The sequence below is a fragment of the Fulmarus glacialis genome, unplaced genomic scaffold (genome assembly GCF_000690835.1).
Source record: "Fulmarus glacialis isolate BGI_N327 unplaced genomic scaffold, ASM69083v1 scaffold11111, whole genome shotgun sequence".
Classification (NCBI taxonomy): Eukaryota; Metazoa; Chordata; class Aves; order Procellariiformes; family Procellariidae; genus Fulmarus; species Fulmarus glacialis.
In genome coordinates, this window is record NW_009190967.1 from 39,005 (window position 1) to 64,870 (window position 25,866).

General features: G+C 37.7%; 1 protein-coding gene across 1 annotated transcript in view; it reads left to right on the forward strand.

Moving 5' to 3' along the window:
* JAG2 (jagged 2) overlaps positions 1 to 25,866 on the forward strand; it is a 48,470-nt gene that overhangs the window by 17,578 nt on the left and 5,026 nt on the right. Inside the window, exons 6-24 of the mRNA XM_009586516.1 lie at positions 5,842 to 5,972; positions 6,359 to 6,478; positions 8,865 to 8,978; positions 9,822 to 9,935; positions 10,504 to 10,617; positions 11,169 to 11,215; positions 11,490 to 11,663; positions 14,016 to 14,166; positions 14,450 to 14,614; positions 15,213 to 15,326; positions 16,734 to 16,847; positions 17,232 to 17,345; positions 18,298 to 18,414; positions 19,450 to 19,477; positions 20,527 to 20,612; positions 22,850 to 22,963; positions 23,146 to 23,261; positions 24,932 to 25,177; positions 25,623 to 25,754. Coding sequence (XP_009584811.1) covers positions 5,842 to 5,972; positions 6,359 to 6,478; positions 8,865 to 8,978; positions 9,822 to 9,935; positions 10,504 to 10,617; positions 11,169 to 11,215; positions 11,490 to 11,663; positions 14,016 to 14,166; positions 14,450 to 14,614; positions 15,213 to 15,326; positions 16,734 to 16,847; positions 17,232 to 17,345; positions 18,298 to 18,414; positions 19,450 to 19,477; positions 20,527 to 20,612; positions 22,850 to 22,963; positions 23,146 to 23,261; positions 24,932 to 25,177; positions 25,623 to 25,754 — 2,311 coding nt within the window. The remainder of the gene's footprint in view (positions 1 to 5,841; positions 5,973 to 6,358; positions 6,479 to 8,864; positions 8,979 to 9,821; positions 9,936 to 10,503; positions 10,618 to 11,168; positions 11,216 to 11,489; positions 11,664 to 14,015; positions 14,167 to 14,449; positions 14,615 to 15,212; positions 15,327 to 16,733; positions 16,848 to 17,231; positions 17,346 to 18,297; positions 18,415 to 19,449; positions 19,478 to 20,526; positions 20,613 to 22,849; positions 22,964 to 23,145; positions 23,262 to 24,931; positions 25,178 to 25,622; positions 25,755 to 25,866) is intronic.

A 25,866-nucleotide genomic window follows, 5' to 3' on the forward strand; every position in this document is an offset into this window, starting at 1 on the left:
CCAGTACCTGGACATCTTTCCCTGTCTCCTCTTTGATGCAAGCTTGTTGTATTACAGCTTTGAGTTTCCAAGAACTTGAAAAATTTTTACAGTTGCTGTGTGTCTCATAAGTTCTCTTGCCTGTTATCATAACTAGTATGCTTTTATTATGTTTTTTTATGTCCTCGTGGTAAGCCTCCTGGGATTGTTGGCAAGTATTTCACAAATAGACATATTAAGTTGAACAAAAAAGAATTGCATGTTTTGTTTCTTTATTGGTCAAGGAACTGGGGCACACTCTGCACTCACTTCCTTGGATGGTTAGTGGGTAGAAAGGCACAGAATATGTCCTGAAGGTGGATGATGCCTTCAGGAGAATGTGAGCGGGTGGACAGGAAGTAAAAACATGTAGTACTTTAACCTGTGTCTACAACAGCAGGCAGTGCAGACAAACTGTAACAGTAGATCAAAGCAGCGTTGAGACCCCAATATCCATACTAAAACCACTTCATTTTTTAAATTTTAGACTAGCTCTAGTCTGTTCTTGTGGACTGAATGCCTATTTGCAGCTGGAACACATTAGGTGTGCTCCTGGCATACATTGTCTTACATTACCTTAGTTTAACCTAAAAGCAATACAATTCCTTGGTTCCATAACAGCTCTGTGATGCAAACCAACACACCATCAACAGGGAATGATCAGGCAGTTCGCTCAAAAAGCATACTCCTGGTGTGAACTAATGCAAATATAGACACACCCTTAGTCCACTTACTGCAAGTTAACTGAGCAACCTTTCCCCATCTGTTCTGGGTAAAAAATTTTGAACCATCCCCTCTATCAGCTCCTTAAATAAAGTACTGGAGTGAGAACACTAGCTTTCAAGGAATTCCTTTATTATAGGAGAAAAAAGTTTGTAGGGAAGGGCTTGTATCTTTTAGTCTAATAAGAAAAATGCTGGGTGTGAGAGGAAAAGATGACAAGCTTTCAGGTAACTAAATTATTTGAGTTTATTAATGAGCATCTTTTCATTCCCTATTCACAAAACATCATGCCTATTTCAAAGGTAGGAAAGTGGAGAAACAAATCTTGTTAAGTGAGTACCATACTAGCTATAACATTAAATCTGGATGCTCAGAATTACAGGATCTCCTAACAGCTAGACCATATTGCTGCCTGCTATGCAACAATTAATCTCTTAAAAGATTAAACAGACTTTCTTATAGTTATTTTAAGTAAATAACTAATATAAAGCTATTGTTCTGGCCTATGCAACACCATCCTGTTCACGTCATTAGAAAATTTAGTGGTTTTCCATTTAAGAGGGTTATTTCTCCCCCACCCCTGAATGATGCATTTTGCTTCTGCTCTTAATGTCACTGTTTTGCTTCGTTTTCCTGTGTTGAGTGTTTTGGCCACAGCTTCCAATTGAAATACGAGTGGGAGAAGCTCCCTCCAAAAAGCCTTAAAAAAATGACATGTAAATACAGCACAATGATCTTCGCTTCAGCTTTTGTAGGATGTGCAAGATACCAGTAAGGTGTAACCTGTGGTAATTAAAGGCTTATACCGCATTGCCTATATCCTCCCTAGGATTTTTTCAATTTATTTTTAGGCCCCATTTTTTGACCTAGACTTGAGAAGTAGTTTGGTTTTGATTTCCTTCACGTTGATGGTTTAGGTGTACTTGTGCATTAAGTGCCGACAAAGCTCTGTAGCTATGTGTAGAACAGAATTTATTTAGGTATCCTCTCATTCTCGTGTATCACGAGGCTTTTCATAAGGTTAACCAGAATAGATTAGTGATTGGGTGAGACCTGCGATACAAAGTTTCTCAGGCGAACATTCTGCACAGAAAGTTCAGGACTCTCAAATAACCAGAAGTGATTGAACCAGGAGAATAAACCATGTGTGAAGATAGTACAAACCAGCTGGGTTAATATTGACCGTTGAGAGCACCCTGACCTTTTGGTATGTAACAGGCATCTTCGTTTTGGATAAGAAAGAGTTAATCATGCAAGGTGCTGAGTGACCATGGTTTTCAGACCATAAGGATCTCGGTACATCTCTTTGCCTTTCCGCGTCACTTCCATAACTGCCATTGTGGGATTTATCATAAAATCATGGAGTTTGGAAAGTCCCACCTCCTGCCCAAAAGAGGTGTAGTTTGCTCACAGCCTTATCCTCACAAATAATGTATCTGTTTACATAGAGCAACATGGGATCTTCTGAACGCCTTGTGCCATCTGATTCGGAAATGCTCAACTGAAACCTAGCTTTCACTAAATAATTATAATGCAAACACCCTCAGAGGAAAGCAAAGACCAGTATCAGCTTTTTCCTTAATTATAACTGTTTCAGAAGAACATAGGGAAAGCAAAGTTCTGTAGAAAAATCTCTATTTTATTGAACTTGACCTGTTTAGCTTTCTTAATAGCCTCAGGAAAAGCAAAAAACCCAAATCTTCTGTTTCTTTCTCCTTTCTCCACTTCCCCCCTGCTCCTGCCTCTGAATACACGGGTATCTTTGAACTGTATGTATTGACGGGTGCTTCAGTAGGATTCCTTGATACTAAATGTACTACTTTAGACACATTGAGATTTACTGTAGAAGGTCTTTCTTCCTTGTCCTGGAATTTAGCTGTTTGAAGCCCCACTTGCTTATTGTAACCAAGTATACACTATAAGTTGAATTATTGTGGCTTTATCTATTTGTCAATGACAACAGTATTTTTCCTGCACAGTTGCAGTTTCTCTAGTCTCAAGACTGAAATGTTATCTAGAAGCTTTGCTAATATTAACTCCTGCCACCTCCCCTTCCTCCAGCCTTGAGTATTTAAATTCTCGTTTTCTATTGCCACCAGACTCACATCTAAGGAAATTGGAATCTGTGAAGCATGTCTGTAGAATTATCAGGATCTTTTCTGCAAGTTCTTGGTTTCAAGATAACCAGCAATTGTTCTTCTATTCCTATTGCACTCTCTCTGTGTTAATCCTGACCTGAAGGGACGCTTTGGTCTGGGAGCAGATGCCTGTACTTCACCCTTCCATCAGGAAGTTACTAAACTGTAACAATCTATTTATGGTAGCTTCTTTTGTACTGCTAATAACCCAGCAAGGGCTACGATTAAGCCATCTCTGATTTTGTTTTGCATGCATTTGGTTGTAAAGACGAGTCAGAGCCGATGAAGTCAGCAGAGGGGAAGGACAAAGGAAGTAAAATCTTGATTCCAATAAGAATTTTCTTTGTCCGTTGAACAATGGGAATCTTTATGAATTCTCTAAATTTGGCTTTTTTATTTATGCAGATGTGAAAAATTTAGGATTGCAGAAACTTCCAACTGGGGGGGCAGGGAAGAAGTGACTTTAGCCCACCATTTACTGCACTAGCAGTTTCCTTTTGACTTTTACACAAGTGGTTGTTACTTGAAAAGGAATTCTGTTTTGTTGGGGTTTTTTTTTATAGATGATGTTGCTTTTGTATCTGGGCTTCTCATAGTGGATCATTCTCCTTTTTTTTATCCTTGTGTTGTGGCTTGATATTATTCTCATAAATGACAATGTGCCCATTTCTGAATTGATTTCACTTTATTGATCACATCTTGCTCTAGGCGTGAGCCGAGATCCGTCTAAACATTATCTTTTTAGAAGGAAGTGGAATTAAAGCTGCTCTAGCACCTGCTAATGTAGGATGCGACCAGACTTCCTGTTCAAGAGGAAATCCTAATTTACTCTTCCTTGTAAACTGAAGGCTGATCAGTTTACCACATAGTAACCTTTTGACTTGTAAACACTGTGTTCCTTTGGACTGCTTTTAGCCTCTAGAAATTATTTCCCTTGGGCTTGGTGGTAATTTCAACAGTAAACTTCGACTGTGTTGAGTATCATGAAAAAGCAGCAACCCTTTTCTGCTGAACTAACTTTAATGCAGTCAAGCATACCTACAAACTTAAGTAGGTGCTTAAGATGCCTTCAAGTTCTAAGAAGGTGGCTGTGTTTTTCTTTGCACTCTTAATCACCAGTGCAGTGTTAAACAAAGAAACTTGTTATCCATTGGGTATGGAAAACAAATTGAGTTACTGTGATTATGTGCTTTGTGATGCAGACTTTCAGCCCTTGAAAATGCTTGTTATATGTGGGTGGGGAGTTGGCTCTGCCTGGGATAGTCATGGTGAATCACTGGCAGTAGTGTCAGGTTTGTCATGGATGGAGATTTGGGTTGGGGCCAGTAAAGTGAGCTACAGTGCTTTTTTATTGTGTATTACCAGCCCCTGAAAAGATTTTTCTGTCCTTGAGGAGGAAGGAAGAGATCAAATTTAGCAGGAGCAGTATTTATTTCCTCTTACTGCTAATACAGCAAAAGAAAGCTGCTTCTGAAATATGTGTGTTTTCCAGGCTTCTGCTTAGATGAGCAATTGGAGGCTTCTGGACTAGGTACACAGCTGAGGCTCTCCTTAGGGATCCTGCAACTGTGAGCTTTTGAATGAGGAGCAGATACCGGGACTAAGAACTCAAAGTAGTTCTAGAACTTTATATAAAAAAAAAAAAAATTGTCTTGCAAAGATTTGCATCTAGATTCCTTCTGCCTGTGTAAATAGTAGAAATTTAAATAATATACTGCCAGCATAACCTGTTATATTCCTCTGGGGATTGATACAGTTTACTGAAATGGTGGAATTGGATTGATTCACAAGGAACCAAGACTCCTTGTCTTCTCTCATCACACGCCGAGGACTTAAGAATTTATTTTCTGTTCTTTTATGGTATTCAAAGCATGTTGATCATAGAATGGTGGTGTTAAATCTAAAAAAAGTACAGTTTTCTTTCTAATCCTTTTTTCCCCTAGGCATTAGGGCTCCACTGGCATGCATGTGCCCAACTCCCATTCAGTGTGTTTTTATGCATCTCTTTGCTAGTATGGCTCTTAAATTGTTTGTAAGAAATACTCTTAAAGTAACGAGTAGAATGTGTTTTTGTTGGCCCAAAAGAGCAAGCTTACTATTTCTGTTTGATTAAAATGTGTGTGAAATATACGTTAAAAAAAAAAAAGCATTAGCCTATGTCCTTTTCATTTTCTTTTATTAAAGTTTGGACTTTATCACTTTTCCTGTAGCATAAACAGTTGCTTTTCTTAGCAGAATTCTGTTACAAATAACATAAAGATGCTAGTCTCTGAAGAAATCTTGTGACAAAATTTCAACTGTTTAAAACAAATGAATTATTAATGGCTTTTGTTTCTGTTCTCTCTCCTCCTTTCTCCAAAGAGCACCCTTTTCATAATGTCACTAGAGAAAACTGAGGATATAATAGAATAAATCTGTAAAAACGGTTCTCTTGAGAAACTAAGTCCTGAGAAAATTGACAGACAGCAGCATCTCTGGCTGCCCTAGTCTTTCAAGACTGTAGCACTCCAGAACAAACTAGCTAGTATCTTGAAAGCTATCTTCATAGGGAGAAAAAAGCTATAGTGCTTGATGCAGTAAGCCAGCAGGCTCCTTTTGAAAAGTAATTTCAACTTTTTTTTATACCAATCACAATTTTTATCCTAGTGTGAGATGATTATGTGAAGATGGGACTTCTTGTGAAAGAACAACTAATTTATGTACAGGTCTCATAAACACATAGTGCTTGGTGGTGGTGTTTGTTGCCATGGTGTGTAATATGGATGAGCAAGATGAGTTCCAGTAAGGATGTTCAACAGGACTAGTATGTCCCTTCTAAATAGGAGAAATAAAGTTTTGTTATCTGCACATTGAACAGTTGACCTTGTTCTTGAGAATGGTAAGTGTAGTGTTCTAAATACCTGTAATGCTGATATTAAGCATCATGTTGCTAACTTTTTTAACATGTGAACTTACATCTTAGGTGTCATTATGGTTGGCAAGGACAGTTCTGTGATGAGTGTGTCCGCTACCCAGGCTGTGCTCATGGGAGCTGTAATGAACCATGGCAGTGTAATTGTGAAACCAACTGGGGTGGCCTGCTCTGTAACAAAGGTACTTAACATTAATGTATAGGAAAAATAAGTAAAGTTGCATGATTAACTGATAACTCACATTAACCATTTTTTTTCCTGCTAGTATGCAACTACCTGAGTATTTCTGTGCCTAATTCTTTTATGGCAGATGGTGCCTAAACATCATAAGTATAGGACGTTTAAGACAAAAGGCTTGGAATGGTCCCGACTCTTCTAACTCATGCAGTTGTCTCTTGCTCATCCTTCCTTGCTCTGTGGATAGTAATGAGATGACAGGCTAGCTAATGGAATATGGGGATGATGTGGGTGAATGATGTTCAAGACAGAAAGGCATCTGTATGTCTGCCTAAGAATTAAAATGGTGAGATTTGTGTTCCCTGTTGATTGACACTTTTCTCTGTCCAGATCTGAATTACTGTGGAAATCACCATCCCTGCCTGAACGGTGGAACCTGTATGAATACTGAACCAGATGAATATCGCTGTGCTTGCCCAGATGGTTACTCTGGAAAGAACTGCGAAATTGGTACTTCTGGATATTGCATGTATCTTCAGAAATCTGAAACTATTTTAGGCATGGCTACGTTCTAATTAGCCAGGTGGCATTTTTATATGCTCATTGTTGGTTTTCTTTTTTTTTTTTTCTTCCCCCCCCCCGCTCTATAGTGGAGGGGCTGTTTTCTCCTTTCCAAAAGCTAGCTTGGTTTCTGAGAGGGGAAGTGTGAAAAGTGATGGTGTGCAACTTGTCCTTTCAACTTGATTGTTACTTTGTGTGACAGTGGCGATATGCCAGCTCCATCTCTCCTGTCTAGTGCCTTAGGCTGGCTATTCAGAAAACCACTGAAGACAACAGAAATGCTACAACAGTTTCCCTTGGTTTTAGATAAGACTGAGAATATTTCTTCCCTTTGGCTTCTTCAGTTCCTTAATCCAAGCATGCAATTGGGCTGTAGTCTCATGGAAATAGGTTACAGGTGCATCTTTCCCTCTTACCTTTCTCCCTGCTACCCATTTTCTTGTCTTCCAGCTTGCTTGCAAATGTGCGTCTTATACAAGCTGGCAACTAAGGAAGGTAGTAGTGGTAGACACTTCAGTTTTAACTGTGGTGTGGGGTTTTGGCCCAATTTTTAGCTCCTGAATGTGTTGACTATCCTTTTGGATCAACTGAAACTTGATTTTTAAAATAATCTTTTAATATGAAACTCTTAACACATTTGGATTAATGACGCAGATGTTAACTATTGTGGAAATGTGTTCAAGCCCTCCTACAGAGTCACCTTGAAGTAGTCTAAATGAAAAGTTAAGTGTATTCCCTGCTCCCATTGGCAAAATGGAGGAAGGCATTTAAACCATATTTCTGATGAAGTATGCCTTCTTGACTAGAGTTTAACAGATCCGTGTCTATCCAACATGAAAAACTGCTTCCTATCTCAACCACACTACAAAGATAGCATATTGCTTTTTTCACGTATATCTGTGTATGTGTTACACAAAGACCAACATTTTCATGTATTGGAGACTATTTTGGTATTTAGAGACTTTTCCTGACTATTCTGTCTCTGGAGATAAAGGGGCAAGTGCTCAATTTCTATTTCTTTCCTATTTTGCTTTAAAGATTGGATGGAAGTTCAGAGAAAAATGAAAACTTTCAGTTGAACTTTTTCACCTGTAGTATTCGGTTGGGTGTTCTGCAGTGACCTTATTTGCGACAATGGATTGTTAAATCCTTTTTTTAAATGCGATATTCCCAGTCTTCTCAATTTGAATTTTGCTATTCCTTGATACAGTTTTAAGTGTAGACGGAAAGAACCGATTTTTTTTCTTTAACTTAACTGTTTGGCCTTAAGTTCACTAAACTATTATCAGCAGAAGGTTTTCACATTTATCAGGATGTAGATCTTCTTTGAACTTCTATAAAGTGCTGTGTGGTATTAACGATACTATCAAAACTTGAATTTTGCTTCAGCTGGTAGAATGTGATGCAAAATTTTGGCTAAAATGGAAGAAATCTTGTCTTAGCTTGCCCTGAAAGTTGTGGGGAAGCACCTTGGCTCTCTAGATGAGGAGGCAGTGATAAAGGGAGCCATACGTTTGAGTTCTATACTGATTATTAGCAGTAGATTAATATGTGAGCTGCTGTAGGTACTAGTACCTAACATCCTAGACAATGTAAATTCAGTTTGCAAACTAGGTAACATTCCTGAAAGAAAGATTCCGAAAAATAAATGCTAGCAACAATTAGAAAGTCTTACCTAGCAAGGGGGTTGTTTTCATCTTTCCGAAAGCTTCCTTGGCTTCTGAGAAGGAAAATGTCAAAAGTGATAGCATACAACTTGTCCCTCCTCAACTTGATTCTTGCTTAGTGTAGCTTCTGCAAGCGTTACAGCCGAACGTGGCATGACAACAAGCAGTACTGCCTATAATTGCAAGTAGTTCTATACTTTGCTGTATCCAAGGAACAGTATTAGAATGAAGCTAAACAGACTTTTGATACTTAAACTACTACTATTGTATGCTGCTGCATACAGCAATATCTGTTTTGTCTCACTGAAGAAGAGAAAAAGAGTTCTGGAGCACTCTGGAGGTGGAAGTGCAGGGCTGGAGGCAGGAGGTTAATGGGGCACTTCTTGCTCTTGGAATAGAGAGATATGAGTGACTTGTCTGCCTTCAGGCTTTCTAGTCAGTAGATATGAATGATGATGCACCTTCAGTAAAATCCTGCTTCAGTCTCCTACTGGGAATCTTACTCTCTGCAGCAGAGAGAGGGAGTCTCCAAACTTCTGTACAGGCACCTCTCTACTGCTCATGCTCTTGGTTACTTCAATCAGAATGCAATTTCTAACCATGTAAGTTCTCGTTAATTCATATTGGAAGAGTATTTAGCAAGAATTTCTTTCCCTCTTTCTTCCTAGCGGAGCATGCATGTGTATCTAATCCCTGTGCTAATGGTGGAATTTGTCACGAAATTTCATCAGGCTTCAAGTGTCACTGCCCATCAGGGTGGAGTGGACCAACATGTGCTATTGGTGGGTATGCATTTACTGATGATTGACCTGTTGTGTTGGAAGGGTTGATATAGCTTACTTGACAATCATGCTCTGTGGGTATGGAATTTGGTGGTAGTCTTTTACCTTACCTGTCTTTTAACAGCTGTGCATTGGGAGCCTCTGAAAAGATTAATGGTGCTGAGCAGCCAGCAGTATCTGTTTGATGCAGTTTAGATCTACAGGTTATCAAAAGCACAGCTGGACCATATACAACGAAATGCTCTGTTGCAAAAGCTTGTAGGACAATTTCTGACTCTTTAGCCCATCTAAAGCAAAATACAGAATGGATTCATTTTAAAAGATATAAATACGAACATGAAAGGTTCTCCCCTTCTTAAAGTAGTAGAAGACTAGATTACTCACTTAAATGCTTAAGTGTCTGGTTTGGAAGACAGGGAGGTGGTTGAAATGTATTACGGACCTATGTAATTGGTTTGCATGTTGCCTGTGATTTGGAACACAGGATTTTTTAATCTATTTTTCAACAGCAACTATCCTCAAAAGAAAATACTGGCTAAACTTGTGTCATGATCTAGGAACATGACTTTCAGTGAATGTGTTAATCATTGGCAGATTAACTGAATCATCTTGCTGTTTGCAGATAGAAAATTTCAGAGCTTCTCTCTCCCTTATCTACAAAGGTGTGAGAAAAGCCTAAATAAAAGTTAGGTTATAAATGTTAATCTGTTCCTAAGCTTATATGTTTGTACGTACTCCCTTTCATCTCAAAATAACTTTAAAAAACAAAACAAAAAAAAAACCAAACCACAGGTTAAGCCAAATTTTAAACCATGTAATGGAAGGCACTCTTTGACTTTCCAGATATTGACGAATGTGCATCTAACCCTTGTGCTCAAGGAGGGACCTGTATTGATGGTGTTAATGCATTTGAGTGTATATGTCCACAACAGTGGATTGGAGCAACGTGTCAGCTTGGTAAGTAATTACCTTCTACAGTTTTGAAGACCATTGGAGATTATTCCTAAATAATGAATAACTGTGTAAGTGTGTTTCTGGTACGATTTTTATTGATGAAAACATGGAAGATGTGTGTTGCTATTGGTATCTTAGCTCTTCTTTAGTAGATCTTAAAGCCAGAAGTTTCAAGTGAACCTGTAACTATTTAAGCCCAAGCTTAAGCTTACTTATAATAGTTCTCCTAGAATGCCCGATAACTTTTCTGTTTCAAAATACAGCACTGGTGATGGTAGCTCCTTCTTCATGGTGGCAGAACAGTGACTATAAGCTTATGGAGGCAAGGAAGGGTTTTGCCCTGACTAACATATTACCCTTTTGAGTTTTGGCAAAAGGAAAAGTAAGATAACATGCATGTGCTACTATAGACAAGTGTGTGTTAAAAACCTGTGGTATGTAAATAGTTTTAGTGCCCTACCAATGTATAATATGAGCTTCTGATGCTTGGATTGCATGGAAACTTTGCTTGGTGCTGTGGTAATCTGTTTCTGGGTTTGTTCTTTATTCTCTTCTTTATCTTCTTTCACAGATGCTAATGAGTGTGAGGGGAAACCCTGTGTTAATGCTTACTCTTGCAAAAATCTCATTGGTGGATATTACTGTGACTGCATTCCAGGATGGACAGGAGTAAATTGTCATACCAGTTAGTATTTCTGTAGTATATATGCTGACCATAGGATGCTTTATAAAAAAAGATCTTATGATGAATGATAGTATACATACTTGTACAAGAAAAAATAGCTGTTGTCAGGATTTTCCTAACTTCCAGCAATGTAAATAGAAAATACTGTTTGAAAATTTATTTAGTGGTGTAATTGGTATTGAAATGAGCTTAGATATACACTTACATAACTCTAATAAATCTCTCCCTACTCACTCATCCCCGATTCTGAATGGTATCATGTACTGATTCAATTTAAAATACTTTTTAGCTAAAATGTTAGATATGAAATTTGCTGATAGCATTTGATTTAGTTTTTATTACACTGTAATAGAAATATGTAATACGTAATTTTCCATTACATGTTCTTTAAAATAAGAATCTCTTAAGATATCAAGCATCCTTGCTTTTCATTGAAAAATCTAGAGAAATCCTGTCTGAAAATCATTTGTTCTGCATTTTTATGCTAGACTTGTACTTCACAGCTTAGTCTTCCAGTATGAATTCTAATGCCCTGCATGTTTTATCCATAGATATTAATGACTGTCATGGACAATGTCAACATGGAGGGACTTGTAAGGTAACTCTTGTTTATTACGTGCCATGTTGAAAATAAATCTTGTTCTGGCTAGTTATGAATTCTATAGTTTGCAATTACAGGTTGATTAAATGAGGTTAAATGTTAAAAGTGTAGTGTTGCACTTTCAGGCTCTTGCACCATTTCACAAAATAATTTTATGTGGTGCTACTGCTGTTCACGAATCCAGACTATAGAAATAACTTGAATTCTTGTGTGCAAGTTTTATCAATAAACAAATCTTTCTACTTTTGCTTTTTTTCCCCCCTCTGTGAAGGATGAAGTGAATGGTTACCATTGCTTATGCCCTCGTGGTTTCACAGGAAAAAACTGTGAGACAGAAACAAATGAGTGTGAAAGCAATCCATGCCAAAATGGAGGCCGTTGCAAAGACCTGGTGAATGGATTCAGTTGCCTATGTTTACAGGGCTTCTCAGGAGTCTTCTGTGAGGTGAGGGCAGTGGTGACATCACTGCAATACTTTTCATGGACTGAATTCTTGAAAGAAACGTATCTCTGGGTTTAAACAGGAGTAACCCAAGGCTAAAGCATTACTGACTAACGTAGCTGTTACTTGACACTCTGAATAAGCAAATTTGTTGTGCACTGCTGTCATAGTAGCTGTAACACTTGAATTTGCAGCCTGGTAAATTGCAAGTTGTTGCACATAGGTGTTGGCTCTCCTAGATGTTTTAAGGCTGCAGGTATTCCTTAAGCTTGAAACACTTCCCTTTGCAGTTTTCAGGACCTGTGTCCTCTTGTTACACTAGAATGTTTTAGGTCTTCATCCTAATAACTCTGAACTACATAATTGAAATACCTTTCAAGTAATTCTATTGCTGTTGGTAGGAGCATCCACATAATTAAAGGCAGGCAGATACGGAGGTATTGACTCTCAGAACTTTCTGTTTGAGATCAATTTAGGAACATGTAGTTCTAGTGCTTAAATAAGGATTCAGATCTGAAATACTGAAGTGGTGGTGATAATAAAATACTTCATGATAATGAAGATCTGCCTCTTTCTAGGAGGACATTAAACTTTTCAGTGTAAAATTATATTGTCCTAAGTATGTACATTCTGGCTTTCACTGATAGCCAAATTCATGTAAGTGTTATGGTTAGCAAGGCAGCGTCAACTGGAGGCATTGGATTAGAATTTGGTTGGATTTGCTGCAAAATTTTTCATGGAGGACATTGGAGTGATCTCTCTTAAATGCTGAAGTAATTTTATTCTATATTATTTGCATTGTTAAAGAAACAATGCCCTTCTTTTATTCAAAATTAAAAAGGGTTGCAGACACTGACCAATATAATAAAACTGGTGCAGTATCTAATAGCTTATGTACCATTTCTACATAAGGATCATAGCTTGAGTGCTCTGCTCTTGGCTGATTCATACCATAGTGTGTAATTAAAGTTTTAGCAAATCTCTTTGAATAGTAGGGGGGAGTTGGCTGCTTGCCTTGTGTGTTGCAGGAAATATTACCATTGATTCCAGATGCTAAAGTACCAGCTACTGAACTTGCATTGGGAAGGGGAAATATACACTAATGGAAGGAAACAAATGGAGACATCTGATAGAGGAGATCTGAGAATCTTTCTCAGACCTTAGCTATTTTTCATAGTTTGCTTTGAATGTTCCATATAAGAACACGAAATAGCTTGCTGAAAATCTCTCTATTGCAGCTGGAATTGTACATGCTCCTCTGAATTAAATACTTAACACCATTTGCATTCCTTCTGTTTTGGTTAGCTTTGAATTTTTCTGCTATTTAGCTACAGAACTACTGAAAATGGTGACCAAATCCACTATCGGACTTAAACTTTATGTCTGTAAGGTTAAGAAAGCTATCTTTCTCACAAGAGAAATGTGAGGAGGGAAAAATTCACTTGAGGGGAGGAAAGCAATCTTTAAGAACAACAATTTGGAGGAAAGGTATTGTGATGTAACAATATCCCTTTTGGGACCGCTTTGTGGATTTTGAGGCCAGTTTAGGGCATCACCAACCAGTGATTTCGTGTGTCAGTCTAAGATGTAGAAGAAGCAGAATTGCTTTGCTATAGCAATTTGTCTGTGTTAAGGGTTATATTATGAAAGCTAAGTTTAAATTTTGCTTTTTGAGTCAGATGATAAGAAGTGTTCAAAATATACCTAGGATTTCTGTGTGTAAATTGGCATGCTGATAGTATTTGTAAGAATAAGGCCCTGAGCAGCTTGGTCTAACTAAACCTATTTTGAGCAGGAGGTGGGAGTAGCTGACCTCTTGAGGTCCCTTCCAAGCTATGGGGTTCTATAATAAATTCTATAATAAATTAATTGTTAATTGAGATGGAAAGAGAAGTTGCTCTAGAGAATAGGATTTTTTTTTTAAGGTTCTGTGTATTTTAAGTGTCTTGGAGACACAAAGTTGACAAGTGCACTGGTATTTAACTTGTATTATAGCAGTTAGTATTGTGGGTGTGAAGGACAGAGAAATGACTTACAATGATCCAGAATAGTCACAGTAAGATGTCTCTTGATGGCTTGTTCTTTGCTAACTAAGTTATTGCAAATGTACTTCTTCAGCCTCCTGCAAAGGAATATCTTTTTAGCAGTATCAGAAATGCTTTGTGTTAGGATTGAATAAAGTAACCTGAAGTTTCTGTCTGTGTTGCAGGATGGAATGCGATATATATGATTCATAAACCTTCTTAAAACTTGGGGTTCCTTGTAAATGAGCTTCATCTGTGTCTTTGGCAACACAGATAATGCTGCTTACTCCTGGGAGATGAAGCAGCTGCTGCTAACTATGGTCTTTTGCAGATGGATATTGATTTCTGTGAACCTAACCCTTGCCAGAATGGGGCTAAATGCTATGATCTGGGAGGAGATTATTACTGTGCCTGCCCTGATGACTATGATGGAAAGAATTGTTCTCATCTCAAGGACCACTGCAAGAATAATTCTTGTAAAGGTACCTGCTGTTGTCCAGAAACTTGTCTTAATGTATTGGTGGTACTTTAAAAAAGAGCATAATGCAGAAACATTTTTATTGTACTCACTTGGACTTCGTGAAATAGTGAGGCAGCGAGAAGAAATGCTTGTAACAGTCCTCATTTATAAAGAGGTAGAGGGTAATTTATAGTTAACGTAACTTTTAAATTGTGATTAGTCTTAATTTTTTGATAACTTTTTTAAAACTGAAAACTGATTGGCAATGCAGATTATTAGTCTGATGATATACTTCTCATTCTTAGTAATAGACAGCTGTACAATAGAAGTCTTCACTAATGCTACCCAAGAAGGAATCCGTTTCATTTCGTCTAATGTTTGTGGGCCTCATGGACGGTGTATTAGTCAGCCAGGAGGGAATTTTACTTGTGCCTGTGAAAGAGGTTTTACTGGAATATACTGTCATGAAAGTAAGTAGGAGTTTCTTCTAAATGATTTTGTTGCTCTAAAACTTCCTTAAAGTTTTTGTTACGAAGCTTTACAACATACAATAAAACACTAAGATTTTAATAAAGTTGCATAGAGCATTGTTTCAGGTGTACTGCTTGAAATCCAGTTTCTTCTGGTAACAGTTGTCTTCGTAGTGGTTCACACTTCCTCTGTGAAAGAAAACTGGTTTTAGTCCAACTTCAATGTGAACGTCTCTGTACCCACTACCTTAATGTGGAGTCTTACAAGAAGCCATGGATTTCTCCAACATGGGGATGGTAAAGAAGGGACAGACACATTGACAGCACAGCTTAGGAGCATGTGTATTGCTGTTCCAGGTATTTTTTGAACACCTGGCTATTTTTGCCAGGTAAACATAATGCTCTGGTTTGACTTGCTACATGAGAGGGAATACATCTAGAAATCTTACCTGGCTTGAAAACAGATGTTTGAGCTGTTCTTATGTATGTACATATGGAGTATAACTTTGTGCTGCTTTTCCTAGAGACACAAGTGTAGATCACTGCTCTAAGTAGGTGAAGACAGCTTTGAGCAATAATTTTTGACTTTTTGTCATAGATATCAATGATTGTCTTGGGAAACCTTGCAAGAATGGTGGGACATGCATCGATGAAGTTGATTCATTTAGATGTTTCTGCTCAAGTGGCTGGGAAGGAGAATTGTGTGACACAAGTGAGTACTGCGAAGTGTTGCAGGGTCAAATGTTACAGCTTTGCTGTAACAGTTAATGATGGTTGGTACGTGGTTAATAATAACGGGGTGGTTTCTCTGCTCTATAATTACAGTTTACCCAGTGTTGTTTGCAAAAGTATTTTCAAGAAGATTTTTGGGTAGCAGCTCTAAAAGGCTCAGTTCCTTTAATAGGACCGTAATCTGATTCTTTGGTATAGTAAAGGATATATCTCAGGAGGAGAGATCATCTTTTTCTCCTGAGGAGAGGCAAAAGTGAATATACCCTGTTAGGGGGTATACTTGTTATATTGCTTTTATTGCCATAAGCATATGTACTACTTAGTATTTACTGTACATAAAAGTTTGTCCCTTACCCAATCTACTCATACACAGTAGTTTCCAAACTTGAAAAGCATCTTAGCTTTAAGCCAGTGCAAGCTATAATGTGCTTCCACCTTACTGAAGAAATTTATAAATTTAATATCTATTCCTTTAGTAAGAAAAGAACTGCTGAAGCCTGAATTTTTATTCAGTGAGTATCATGAGTCAGTGTTTTGTATTCTGGGTTCAGTGGGAGCAGGCCCTTACTCTTGCTGCCCTGGCTTGAGACATATTGGGCCTTAGCTGACAAAGAAGTGTACTAGGCCAGTTCATGGTTAAGTTACCACAGAGGAAACTGCAGCTGGTTCTTTTTCTACTCTGAATGAAGCACCTTCTAAAATGTGATGGCAAGGACTTGTTGAGACTTATTACAGGACATGCACCAATTGAGATGTGAAATAAAGACTGAGAAGCTTTTGGCAGCTATTGCTGTCAAAAGAGCTTTTTGTGTGGTCTAGATGAAGTTCGGTCTGGAATAATTATGTTCTACCTATTAAAATGTTTGTCTCAAGTGAAAAGAATTTTCTCTAAAATTTGTGTGTGTGTATATGTTTAATGTGTGTATACACACACACATATATATATGTATGTATAAAATGGTTAAGCCATCTAATGGCTTTAACTCTCTTTATTTTGAGACATAAAGCAGGAGAGGGAGCCTTAACTGTCTCATGTGGATGTCGTGGGTTGGGGGTCCTTTTCAGGACATTGTGGTCCCTACTAGGAAGTTTTTTTTTCTCTGAAGTTCAGAATACAGCTGTTTGCTGGAAAAGTGAAACTGCTTTGGTGCTCTACTTAGAAGCCATGCTGAACGATACTTTTTCTCTTAAGCTGTCAGAAAATCTTTCATAATTCATGTTGCCCTGTATTAAATCAGAGTTTTGTCCTTAAGAATTTCCCCATAACAATTAGGAACGCTGTCTTCCTAAATAGTACACTATTTATTTCCTTTATAAAGAAGTATTTTATACTTTCTCATGGCCTTGGCTAGGCTAGATCATCTAATTTGAATAACTCTTTTTCTAGATTTCAATGACTGTTCTCCTAACCCATGTCACAACGGTGGCCGATGCATTGATTTGGTAAATGACTTCTATTGTGAGTGTAAGAATGACTGGAAAGGCAAAACTTGCCATTCACGTAAGTGTTCTTTACTTTGATCTTTCGTTTACCCGAAGATTTGTTTTCTTTCTTCTCATGAGACTAGAGTTCCTGAAATTTAAAATAAAACAATTGCAGTGAAATAATAGGCATATTTTCATTACCTCTTCCAGTTTCCCAGCAACAAATGGAACGTTTAAAAAATGTATTCCTTCATGTAGTGAAATAGAGTTGTAAGAGCTGCCCTTAGATTCCACTCTTTTGGCTGTTTACTGTAATACAGCAAGTTGGAACTATGTGTTTCTAGTACTGTTGCATTTAAATATGAATTATCTTTAAAAGTAGTTTGTGATTAAAAAGTTACCTGGTCTTAAAATTCAGCAAGACCAATGGAAATTAAAACTGTGTTATTGTGATGTATAGGTGAATACCAATGTGATGCGAATACTTGTAGCAATGGTGGAACATGCTATGATGATGGAGATACATTCCGCTGTTCGTGTCCTCCAGAATGGATAGGAAGTACTTGCAACACTGGTAAGCTTTTAAAATCATCTACAGATAAAGCCAGAAGAAGTAGAGAAGTGTTTAAATAAATACTTACCTGTTTAGTAAATAGGCACACTGTTCTTCTAGCTGGCTAGTTCAAAGCTGTTCCAGTTGGCTGGTGACTGAAGTTTAGAGTAATATCTTCCACTCACCTGATACGATACTGACTTTTAGGAAGCTGTTCTCCGCCAGCCGCTTACATGGTCTTTTACATAGCTTCTCCTAAGCAGATTTGGAACACTTGGACTTGTGTCTTGACTTCTTTATTAGTCTTTAGAGACCCTGTGTAAAGGTTTTCTTGGGAACTTAGTCCCCCACTTTGCTTGAAGGTTCATAATGTGAGTAAGTTTGTGATCGAGAGGCATATGAGCAGACATACTCAGGAAAAATGAAACGAAGTGGTTCTTCCTAGGGGATTTGCAGGGTTACCGCCTGCTGTAGGGGAACTACTCTTGATCTTTTTGGGGATTGAATGTAGTCTCCATGGTACATTTTTTCTCAATATGAAACTTCCACTAGGGCTAAGAAGTTGGATGAAGGTAATTTAGTACAGTTCTGCTTTTTAGATACAATTACGGCATTTAATCAAAATCTGAACTTTAAATACTAGTATTTTATTATGAAGTACACCTCGTGACCTGGGTAACTCACTGCCAAAGTAGGAATTTAGCAGTATTTGAAGGGTGTTTACACAGGTGGGGAAAAAATAGATAATCTTTCTTTATAAAACTTCATGGTTCAATCAAACAATTGAATTGGGATGATGGTGAAGGTAGGCAAGAGATTGTCATGCGATGTGATTACTTTTGGAGTCTTTTGACCTTCTTGTAAGTCTTGCACTGTTGACTTAAATGCTGTTCAGGATTGTGATACTGACATATCCAGATGATAGATACTTTTTGTTTTCTGTGCTAAATAGAGACTTTTTCTGTTTTCAAAGCTAAAAACAGCAGCTGTATTCCAAACCCTTGCATGAATGGTGGAACATGCGTTGGCAGTGGAGATTCCTTTTCTTGCATCTGCAAAGAAGGATGGGAAGGACGTACATGCACACAGAGTAAGGCTTTTCTCCTTTCTTCCCCTGCATTCCCCAGGGATGTTAGGAGTGTCTGGCACAGAGCTGTTAAGTGAAACAAAGCAAGTTTATAGAGTTCATGTGCCAAAATATCTGAATCATCCGGGTGGGAGGTAGGTAAAGAAGATGATGCTCGAGTAATGAATGAAGAACTTGTCATGCTTCTTTTTGCACCTAGTCTCTGCCAAAAAAAGACTTTCAGCCTTCTATAGAAATACAATTTTTGGGAGCATGTGCAGAGCAAAAAAAAATCCTCACAGAAATACTAATTTTAATAATGACAAGTATGTGGAAAGGCAGGCAGTAGTGTATTATTCCATCATTTTCTCTGAGGATAGCAGCTAACTACTTTGACGTACCGATACAATGAATTGGTTATGTGGAATAAAGCCTGCAACTTTGATTATTTACACACACACACACACACCCCCAGGTGTAACATAGAGGAAAAAGGGCGGGGGGGGGGAATCTAAATTTAAGCACTGTTTTTACTCCAAATCTACAGTGAAATTACTGTTGTATTGAGGTGTGCCCTGATTAGCTGTTAAAGCTGACAGTGCTACTATAAATGCTAACAAATAATTCAGAGCCGTTTATAATGGGAAAGATTTGTTTAAGAAGTCTGGCTAGTTGCGTGTATACATATAAAGTGACAAAGTAGTAGTAATCCTTTAGAAAGATTTTAGAGCCTGGTTGAATTATCCACTACCAATGGAACTGATACCCTGTTTTATTTCTATGTTGCCATCATGCTGCATATCAGTCTGTGCTGTTGATATATCAAAATACACTGAAATTGTAAAATTTTGCATTTGTCAGTCTATTCATAAAATTTAAGGTATTTCATTGGTCTGTTAGGTCTAATTAACTTTCTTTGCAAGTGTGGAAGAAAAAGTTCAATTCTGTATTATTTTTCTTTCCTTTCCTTATCAAATATAGTGTCTCTTGAACTATAATATTATACATTAGAAAACAAATATGCCACTAGTTACACTAGTCTGTATGGTTTTTTTATAGACACCAATGACTGCAACCCTCATCCATGGTAAGTATGCGAACTCCGGTTCTGTACCTATTGTGAAAATAAAAGTGAGCAGAGTAATACTGATTTCCATTGCAGATTAGAAATAATCCTACGCTAAAATAACTGAAGCCAGCCTCTGTAAAAATCTTAAAACAATTTTTTGCCACGCCTTACCTATTCCTTGACAGCAACAAAGATCACAAAACAATCCTGAGTTGATTCATACATGAACAGATAGAAGTATTTTAATGTAGTCTTCGTGCCAGAACTGACTAGTAAATTACTGTGATATGAAATTAATCAGACTTGATAACATTTCAAGCATCTACAATTGAGTTTTAGAATAAAAAATGAGAAATAAAAACCTGCTAGTTTAGAATAAATAATTTTTTATAATATGAAAATGTCCTGTTATATCAAATACTATGTATAAATGTGTTTTAAAAACAAGATTAATGTTTTGGAAAATGCAATGGGAGTATTTTAAATATAGAGGTTGATATTTATGGTCGAAGGGGAAAAATACTGATATGTGGATGAAGCAAATCATCTACCTTATCTTTCTCTTTTGTGCATTCTGATGTAATATTCTGTACTTCATGTATTTAAAAAAAAAAAACAACACACCACCGTTGTAAAAGCTCAGGCTTTCTCTATATTCACTGTACAGTGCTGTTTTATCTCCTTGAGTTTTGTTGATACACTTTCCCACGCATGCACATGTTTTCGTAGGATGTTGCTGTTTTAACAGGTCACTTACTAAGCAATATTGTTTGTCTAACATTATGCTTTCTCTGTTGATGGGAATAGATCATCCCCCTAAAGAGCAGCAGAAGGCTTAATTAACAAAGCTTTAATAAGAGACCAATGAAACAATGTAGATGGCTTATTAAGTAGACTCGTATTATGAATTAGCAGGGACTTTTTAATTCTGCATTGTTGAATAGTGAGAAAGTACTGTGAATAGGGACAATAGAAATTTGCATTTGAACACACCGCATGAGACCTATGGTTTTTGCTCATCTATCCTGAGAATGCTTGATGTAACGATAGGTTTATTATTTTTACAGTTACAATGGAGGCATCTGTGTTGATGGTGTGAATTGGTTTCGATGTGAATGTGCGCCTGGGTTTGCTGGTCCTGACTGCAGAATTAGTAAGTACCTCTATGGGTAAAGACCTGAAAGGTTTACCATTCCGACGCACAAATCGGAAAGAAGACCCTGTGGCCCTTTTTGCATTAAGTTAGCTGAATTCCAAATAATGAAGCAGAAGCCACCTGTCAGTCAGCCAGGTACTGATACTTTGTAAATAATGGCAACTTATGTTCCTTTCTTCATTTCATTAACTGGAACTGAAATGAGTTGGCTTAAATTATACTCAAAGACTTGGTTGCTGGATTTCGTCAGACATTTCTGAAGGTTCTGGGTGCTGGCTTCATAGAAGCTTACTAAATTTTAAGTATTTTTCTTGATAAGCAACTTGTCACTAAAGATGACATATATCATTAGGTGTTCCATTTAACATCAGAAGCTGAAATCCACTGAGACATCGCAAATGAAAACAACATCAGGAGTGTAGTTCTGGCACGTGAATAACATAAAGTAGTATGATAAAGGTCTTTCAAAGCTATGAAACAAACCTGTTACTCTGCAGTCATCCTGAAAGATAGAAACTGAAAAGAAGGGGGATCAAAAGACCCTAAAGCTGCATTGAAGTGTTGTGGAAGAGTCTTTTTTAAATGGAATTTTACCATTTTGACTTGCATGTGGTAGATACCTTATTTTTGCTTTATTTTATTTCTACTTCTTCGGAAGATCAGACTTTGAGTCTTCCGTAGCCTGAAGGCTGTTGGGCTTGGTACTTCCACTCCATCAATATGGTGGTGTGCTTTCAAGTTGAGATTTCATCCTCATTCTGGAAGATAGTAAATGAGCCAACACTCTGGTCAGAGGGTGACAGAAGGTGCACTTGTGGTATCAACAGCTTAGTGATCTCTGGATATAGATGGCACATAATCATGGATCTAGATCCAGATACGCAGTGAGAGATACTGAATTCTTCTTTTCCAGACAAGAAATGCAGAGAGAACTATTTGTAGTCAAAGACAAATACTATGCATTTGTAATGGGACTGCAGACTTTTTTTCCTTGTTTAGACTGGTACAGACAAAAGGAGTAGCTCTGACAAAAATGCCTTTTATGGCTGATAACAGAAACAGAGTTAACAGTCACTTTTTTCAGCGTACAGAGGCTGGAGAATCTTAAACCAACATAGCTTGAAGAGAGGAGGAGAGAGTAGTTAAACGCTGTAGTAGTTTAGATACTTCTGTATTTGCATAAAACTTCATCTTAGAGCACTTCTGAAGGAAGTTAGAATAGAACCAAAAGCCCTTCCACATCCATTTGGTATTTTCCGTTGCCTACATGGGTAACAGTCTCACTACTACCATTTGTCACGTTCACTTTCTAAGTCCAGTCCTTTAAACACAGAAGATGAGCCGATACTGTGCATCAGTCAAGAACTGGTGTTTAAACAGTTTTTCAGAGGGGTTGGAGTGGGCATTGATTTTTCCATGGAAGGAAACCTTTTGAAAGATGCTTTGGAAGAGAATGGTTATGGTTGAAAACGAAGCAGTTGGTGCCTGTGGCTCATAACTTGACAGGTTGCTTTCTGTTGCCTTTGGCAGACTTGCATAAATTAGTATTGGTCACTTCCCCAGGATAACAAATAACACATTGCTGTGCATTTGAATGGACTATGCTTCCCTGCCTTTTCAATAGATTTCTGTGGCTAAGCCTCTGAATCTTTGAAGGTTGTTTTTTTTTTAAGAAGCTTTTGTACTAAGTGTGTATGTACTAAACTAATCTACTCACTATTTCAAGGTTATTAAGAAAAGTAACATCCATGTCTATTATAAACTAAACCATTATTGTTCTTTCTTATGGTGAATTGTATTGCAGTAAGTCACTTTTTTTGAGCACTGTTGAGCCAATTCATTGTTCAGCTCTTGCACTGTGATAACTTCCTGAAAGCATGTGCTTTTCTAGGAAGCCTAAATGTCTGAGATTAGTGCCAGAACAGGATGTGGGACTTCAGTTCTATAGATGAATGTGGAGAAGACATTAGCACCTTCAGCTGTCCGACACCTCTGCTCTGTGAGATGAGTCAGCATATGACTGCTTCTTTCATCACCAGAACTTCGATTAAGGTGCAATTATGAGAAATCTGTTAGAGGTTACTGCTGAAATGGTGGAACTATCTAATTAGGAGATTAATTCTGAAGCCAAACTGTCCTTTGCTTGTTAAGAAAGCAGGTATTGTCAGATTACATCTCAGTAAATGTTTAATTACAATGTTCTTGCTGTTGAGTTTTACCTATTTTCTATCTAGATATCGATGAATGCCAGTCTTCCCCTTGTGGATATGGTGCCACTTGTATAGATGAAATAAATGGATACCGATGCACTTGTCCCCCTGGAAGAATTGGTCCTAGGTGCCAAGAAGGTATTCCTATATCTGCTATCAACCTTTACCCAAAAAACAGTAGGGTCCAACGTAGCCGGTATAGAGTTTATATACAGTAGTCTGATATGTAAGGAACAATAGCTATATTTTTTTGATTTAAATTTGTATAGCTTCAGTAAGTTGAAGAGGTGAAGTGTCTTGAGTGTGCTTTTTTTCCTTAGTGATTGGAATTGGAAAGCCTTGCTGGCTTAAAGGAATGACCTTTCCCCATGGCAGCAGGTGGGATCAAGAATGCAACAACTGCCACTGTTTGGATGGCCGTATTGACTGCACCAAGGTAGGCATTTTGACCGATTTTCTTAAATCCTTCTGGCTGAAACAAACTTACTGTTTTTCATGCAGAAGTTAATCTTTGTTTTTTTCCATCTAGACTCCTGCATAGGTCTCCCCCAAACTGCCTTTGTTTAAAAAAAAAAAAGTATCTAATGATTTCCTGTAAAAATACTTTACTTATGGGATTGTCTTTATAATCATAAGCTACTGTCCTGCTCTCTACCTGCCAGAACAAGCTGTCTAGAAGCAGGCACTTTTTGCAGAAAAGGAAATACGAACTGGAATGGAATAATGATCCTTGAAAGGATAAATAAATCACTCTGCCAAAGCTTTGCAAACAGTTTTAGAGCTCCTAATTTTGCGAAACATTAATTTCAAGGCAAAGGACATGTAGGAAGGAAAGTTTCTTCAGTGGTTAATAATCGACTTTTTGTAGTGTCCTTCAGTAGGTTTATGAATTGACAAATTGCAACCTTTGTATATTTATTATGGACTATATCCTGGTGGTTGTGACTTAGAAAAAATAAGACTAGTTTAAATGCAGGTTGAACATGTTAGTATATGTGCTCCAAGCCTTTCAGCCCTCCTGAGATAGCATTTCTCAGTAGATTTGTGGTACCTGTGCAGCTTTACATCACAGCTGGAGAGAGACAAGATCAGTGCTGCTTACAAGTTGTAGGGCTAGGTGGGTGGCTCCAGATGAGCACTAAGAGCACTTACAACATTGCCTCACATGGCAGTCTCCCACGTTTCACTGGAAGCACCAGTTTAAAAACCTCTGGGTTTTATTAATCTATTCAGCCTTAATCTTACTTTGTTTAGCTAGGTATGCACTATAGGCAAAGAAATAACTAAATCTTGCACTAAGTCATTTAGAAATACTATTTTAGACCGTTTATGGTGGTGTGATTTCAAGTTTGAGATGTCTTCAGAAGATAACAGTACGTGAAGGTAACTAGAGTCTCAGAAATGGTGGTGCGGTAAATGCAACTTACCCATGTATGGTGTTTGGTTCTTTCATGTGTAGTGGAACAAATACGCTTTCTTGCTGACAGTTGTGCTTTAAGAAATCCATAAGTTCCTAAACTAATAGCTGCATAGTATTATATAGGATCTTAAAGGTTACATAATGAAATGGAGCTGTGTTTGGAAGCTTGCTGCATCTCAGTAACTGGGTACCAGCATACTGTTTTCTTTTGGGAGAGTGGTTGAAGTGACAGTGCTTATCACCAATGTGCATCAGCTCTTAACATCTTCAGCATTCTGTGGCAAGGATCTCAGTATAAATATTGAAAAGAAATTAATCCTTGTGGGGGTGTTCCTCTTTCTAGACTATAGAAGCCTAGATGACTAGTTTAAATTAAATGCTTGAACTTCTGTGTAACTCAGTTATGTGGGACAAATCCGTAAGCCTCTAAGGATATGTGCCCAGTCACTGGTGTCTCGGGTAATCTTTGCACAGTTTTTACTCCTTTGTCCGTACAAAATGTCCTTGTTTTGTGGAAGAGCAACTCCATCTGCTACTAGGACTACAGCAGTATCAAAATACGGTTTTGTTTTTTTTTTTTTTTGCAGTCAGTAGTAGATCATGACCATCTTACGTGAATTGCTTATTTTGATTTGATGCATAAGAGCAATTGACTGTAACAATACTTTATTCTCTTTAATTTCTAGGTGTGGTGTGGGAAAAAACCTTGTCTGTTACACAAACACTGGGATAATTCAAATAACCAGTGTCCCGTAGGTCAAGAATGCCAGGAGAAGTATATGAAATGTTTTCAGCCACCATGCACGGACTGGGGAGAATGCAGTGCCTCTGAACCTCTGCCTACCACTATCAAGTGTCTGCCTAATTCTGGATACTTGGACAATGACTGTGCTAGAATTACTTTAATTTTTAACGGAGACAAGGTTCCCCAGGTGAGAACAGAATTAGTAATGAAGTATGGCAATATATGTACGGATATGTTCCATGTCAAAGTGTGGAAGATTAATGTTTCTAATATGACTTCATGCTGTCATAAACTTGCAAAATTTATTATTAGACTCCTCTGTTGCTATTAATTGTGCTTTGTCTGAAGGGCGAGGCAAAATTAGAGTTTGTACTGAGTATTTTCTTTTTTAAATCTCAGAGAACTGCTTTCTTACATTTCAAGATGGGCTCAGACTGTACTAGGATAGTCGTGCAAGCTCAGTTTCTCACCCTTCATTCCAAAACCCTGTTCTTCACTTTTCTGCCCTTTCTTGCTGCCCTCTTCGCTGCCTTCATCGGGTCTCAGTAACTGTAAAAGCTCTGAAGATGTTTATGTTTATGTACTATTTTTTATTTGAACTAAAGTCATATAATCTCCCTTGATTCTAACAGGGCACTACAACTGAAAATATCTGTTCTGAAATCCGGTATTTACCAGCTACTAGGACTGTTTCTAGGGACAGAACTCTGATAATATTGTGTGACCTGTCTTACTCCACAGAGAATGCAGTGGAAGTTGCTATTGTAAGTATGAGACTTGTATTAATATATATAGGAAAATGTTTTCTTACTAGCTTGAGCTGGGGAAGAGGTTGTTTAAGCTTGTTTCACTTCAATGCAGGTACTGCAATCTGTG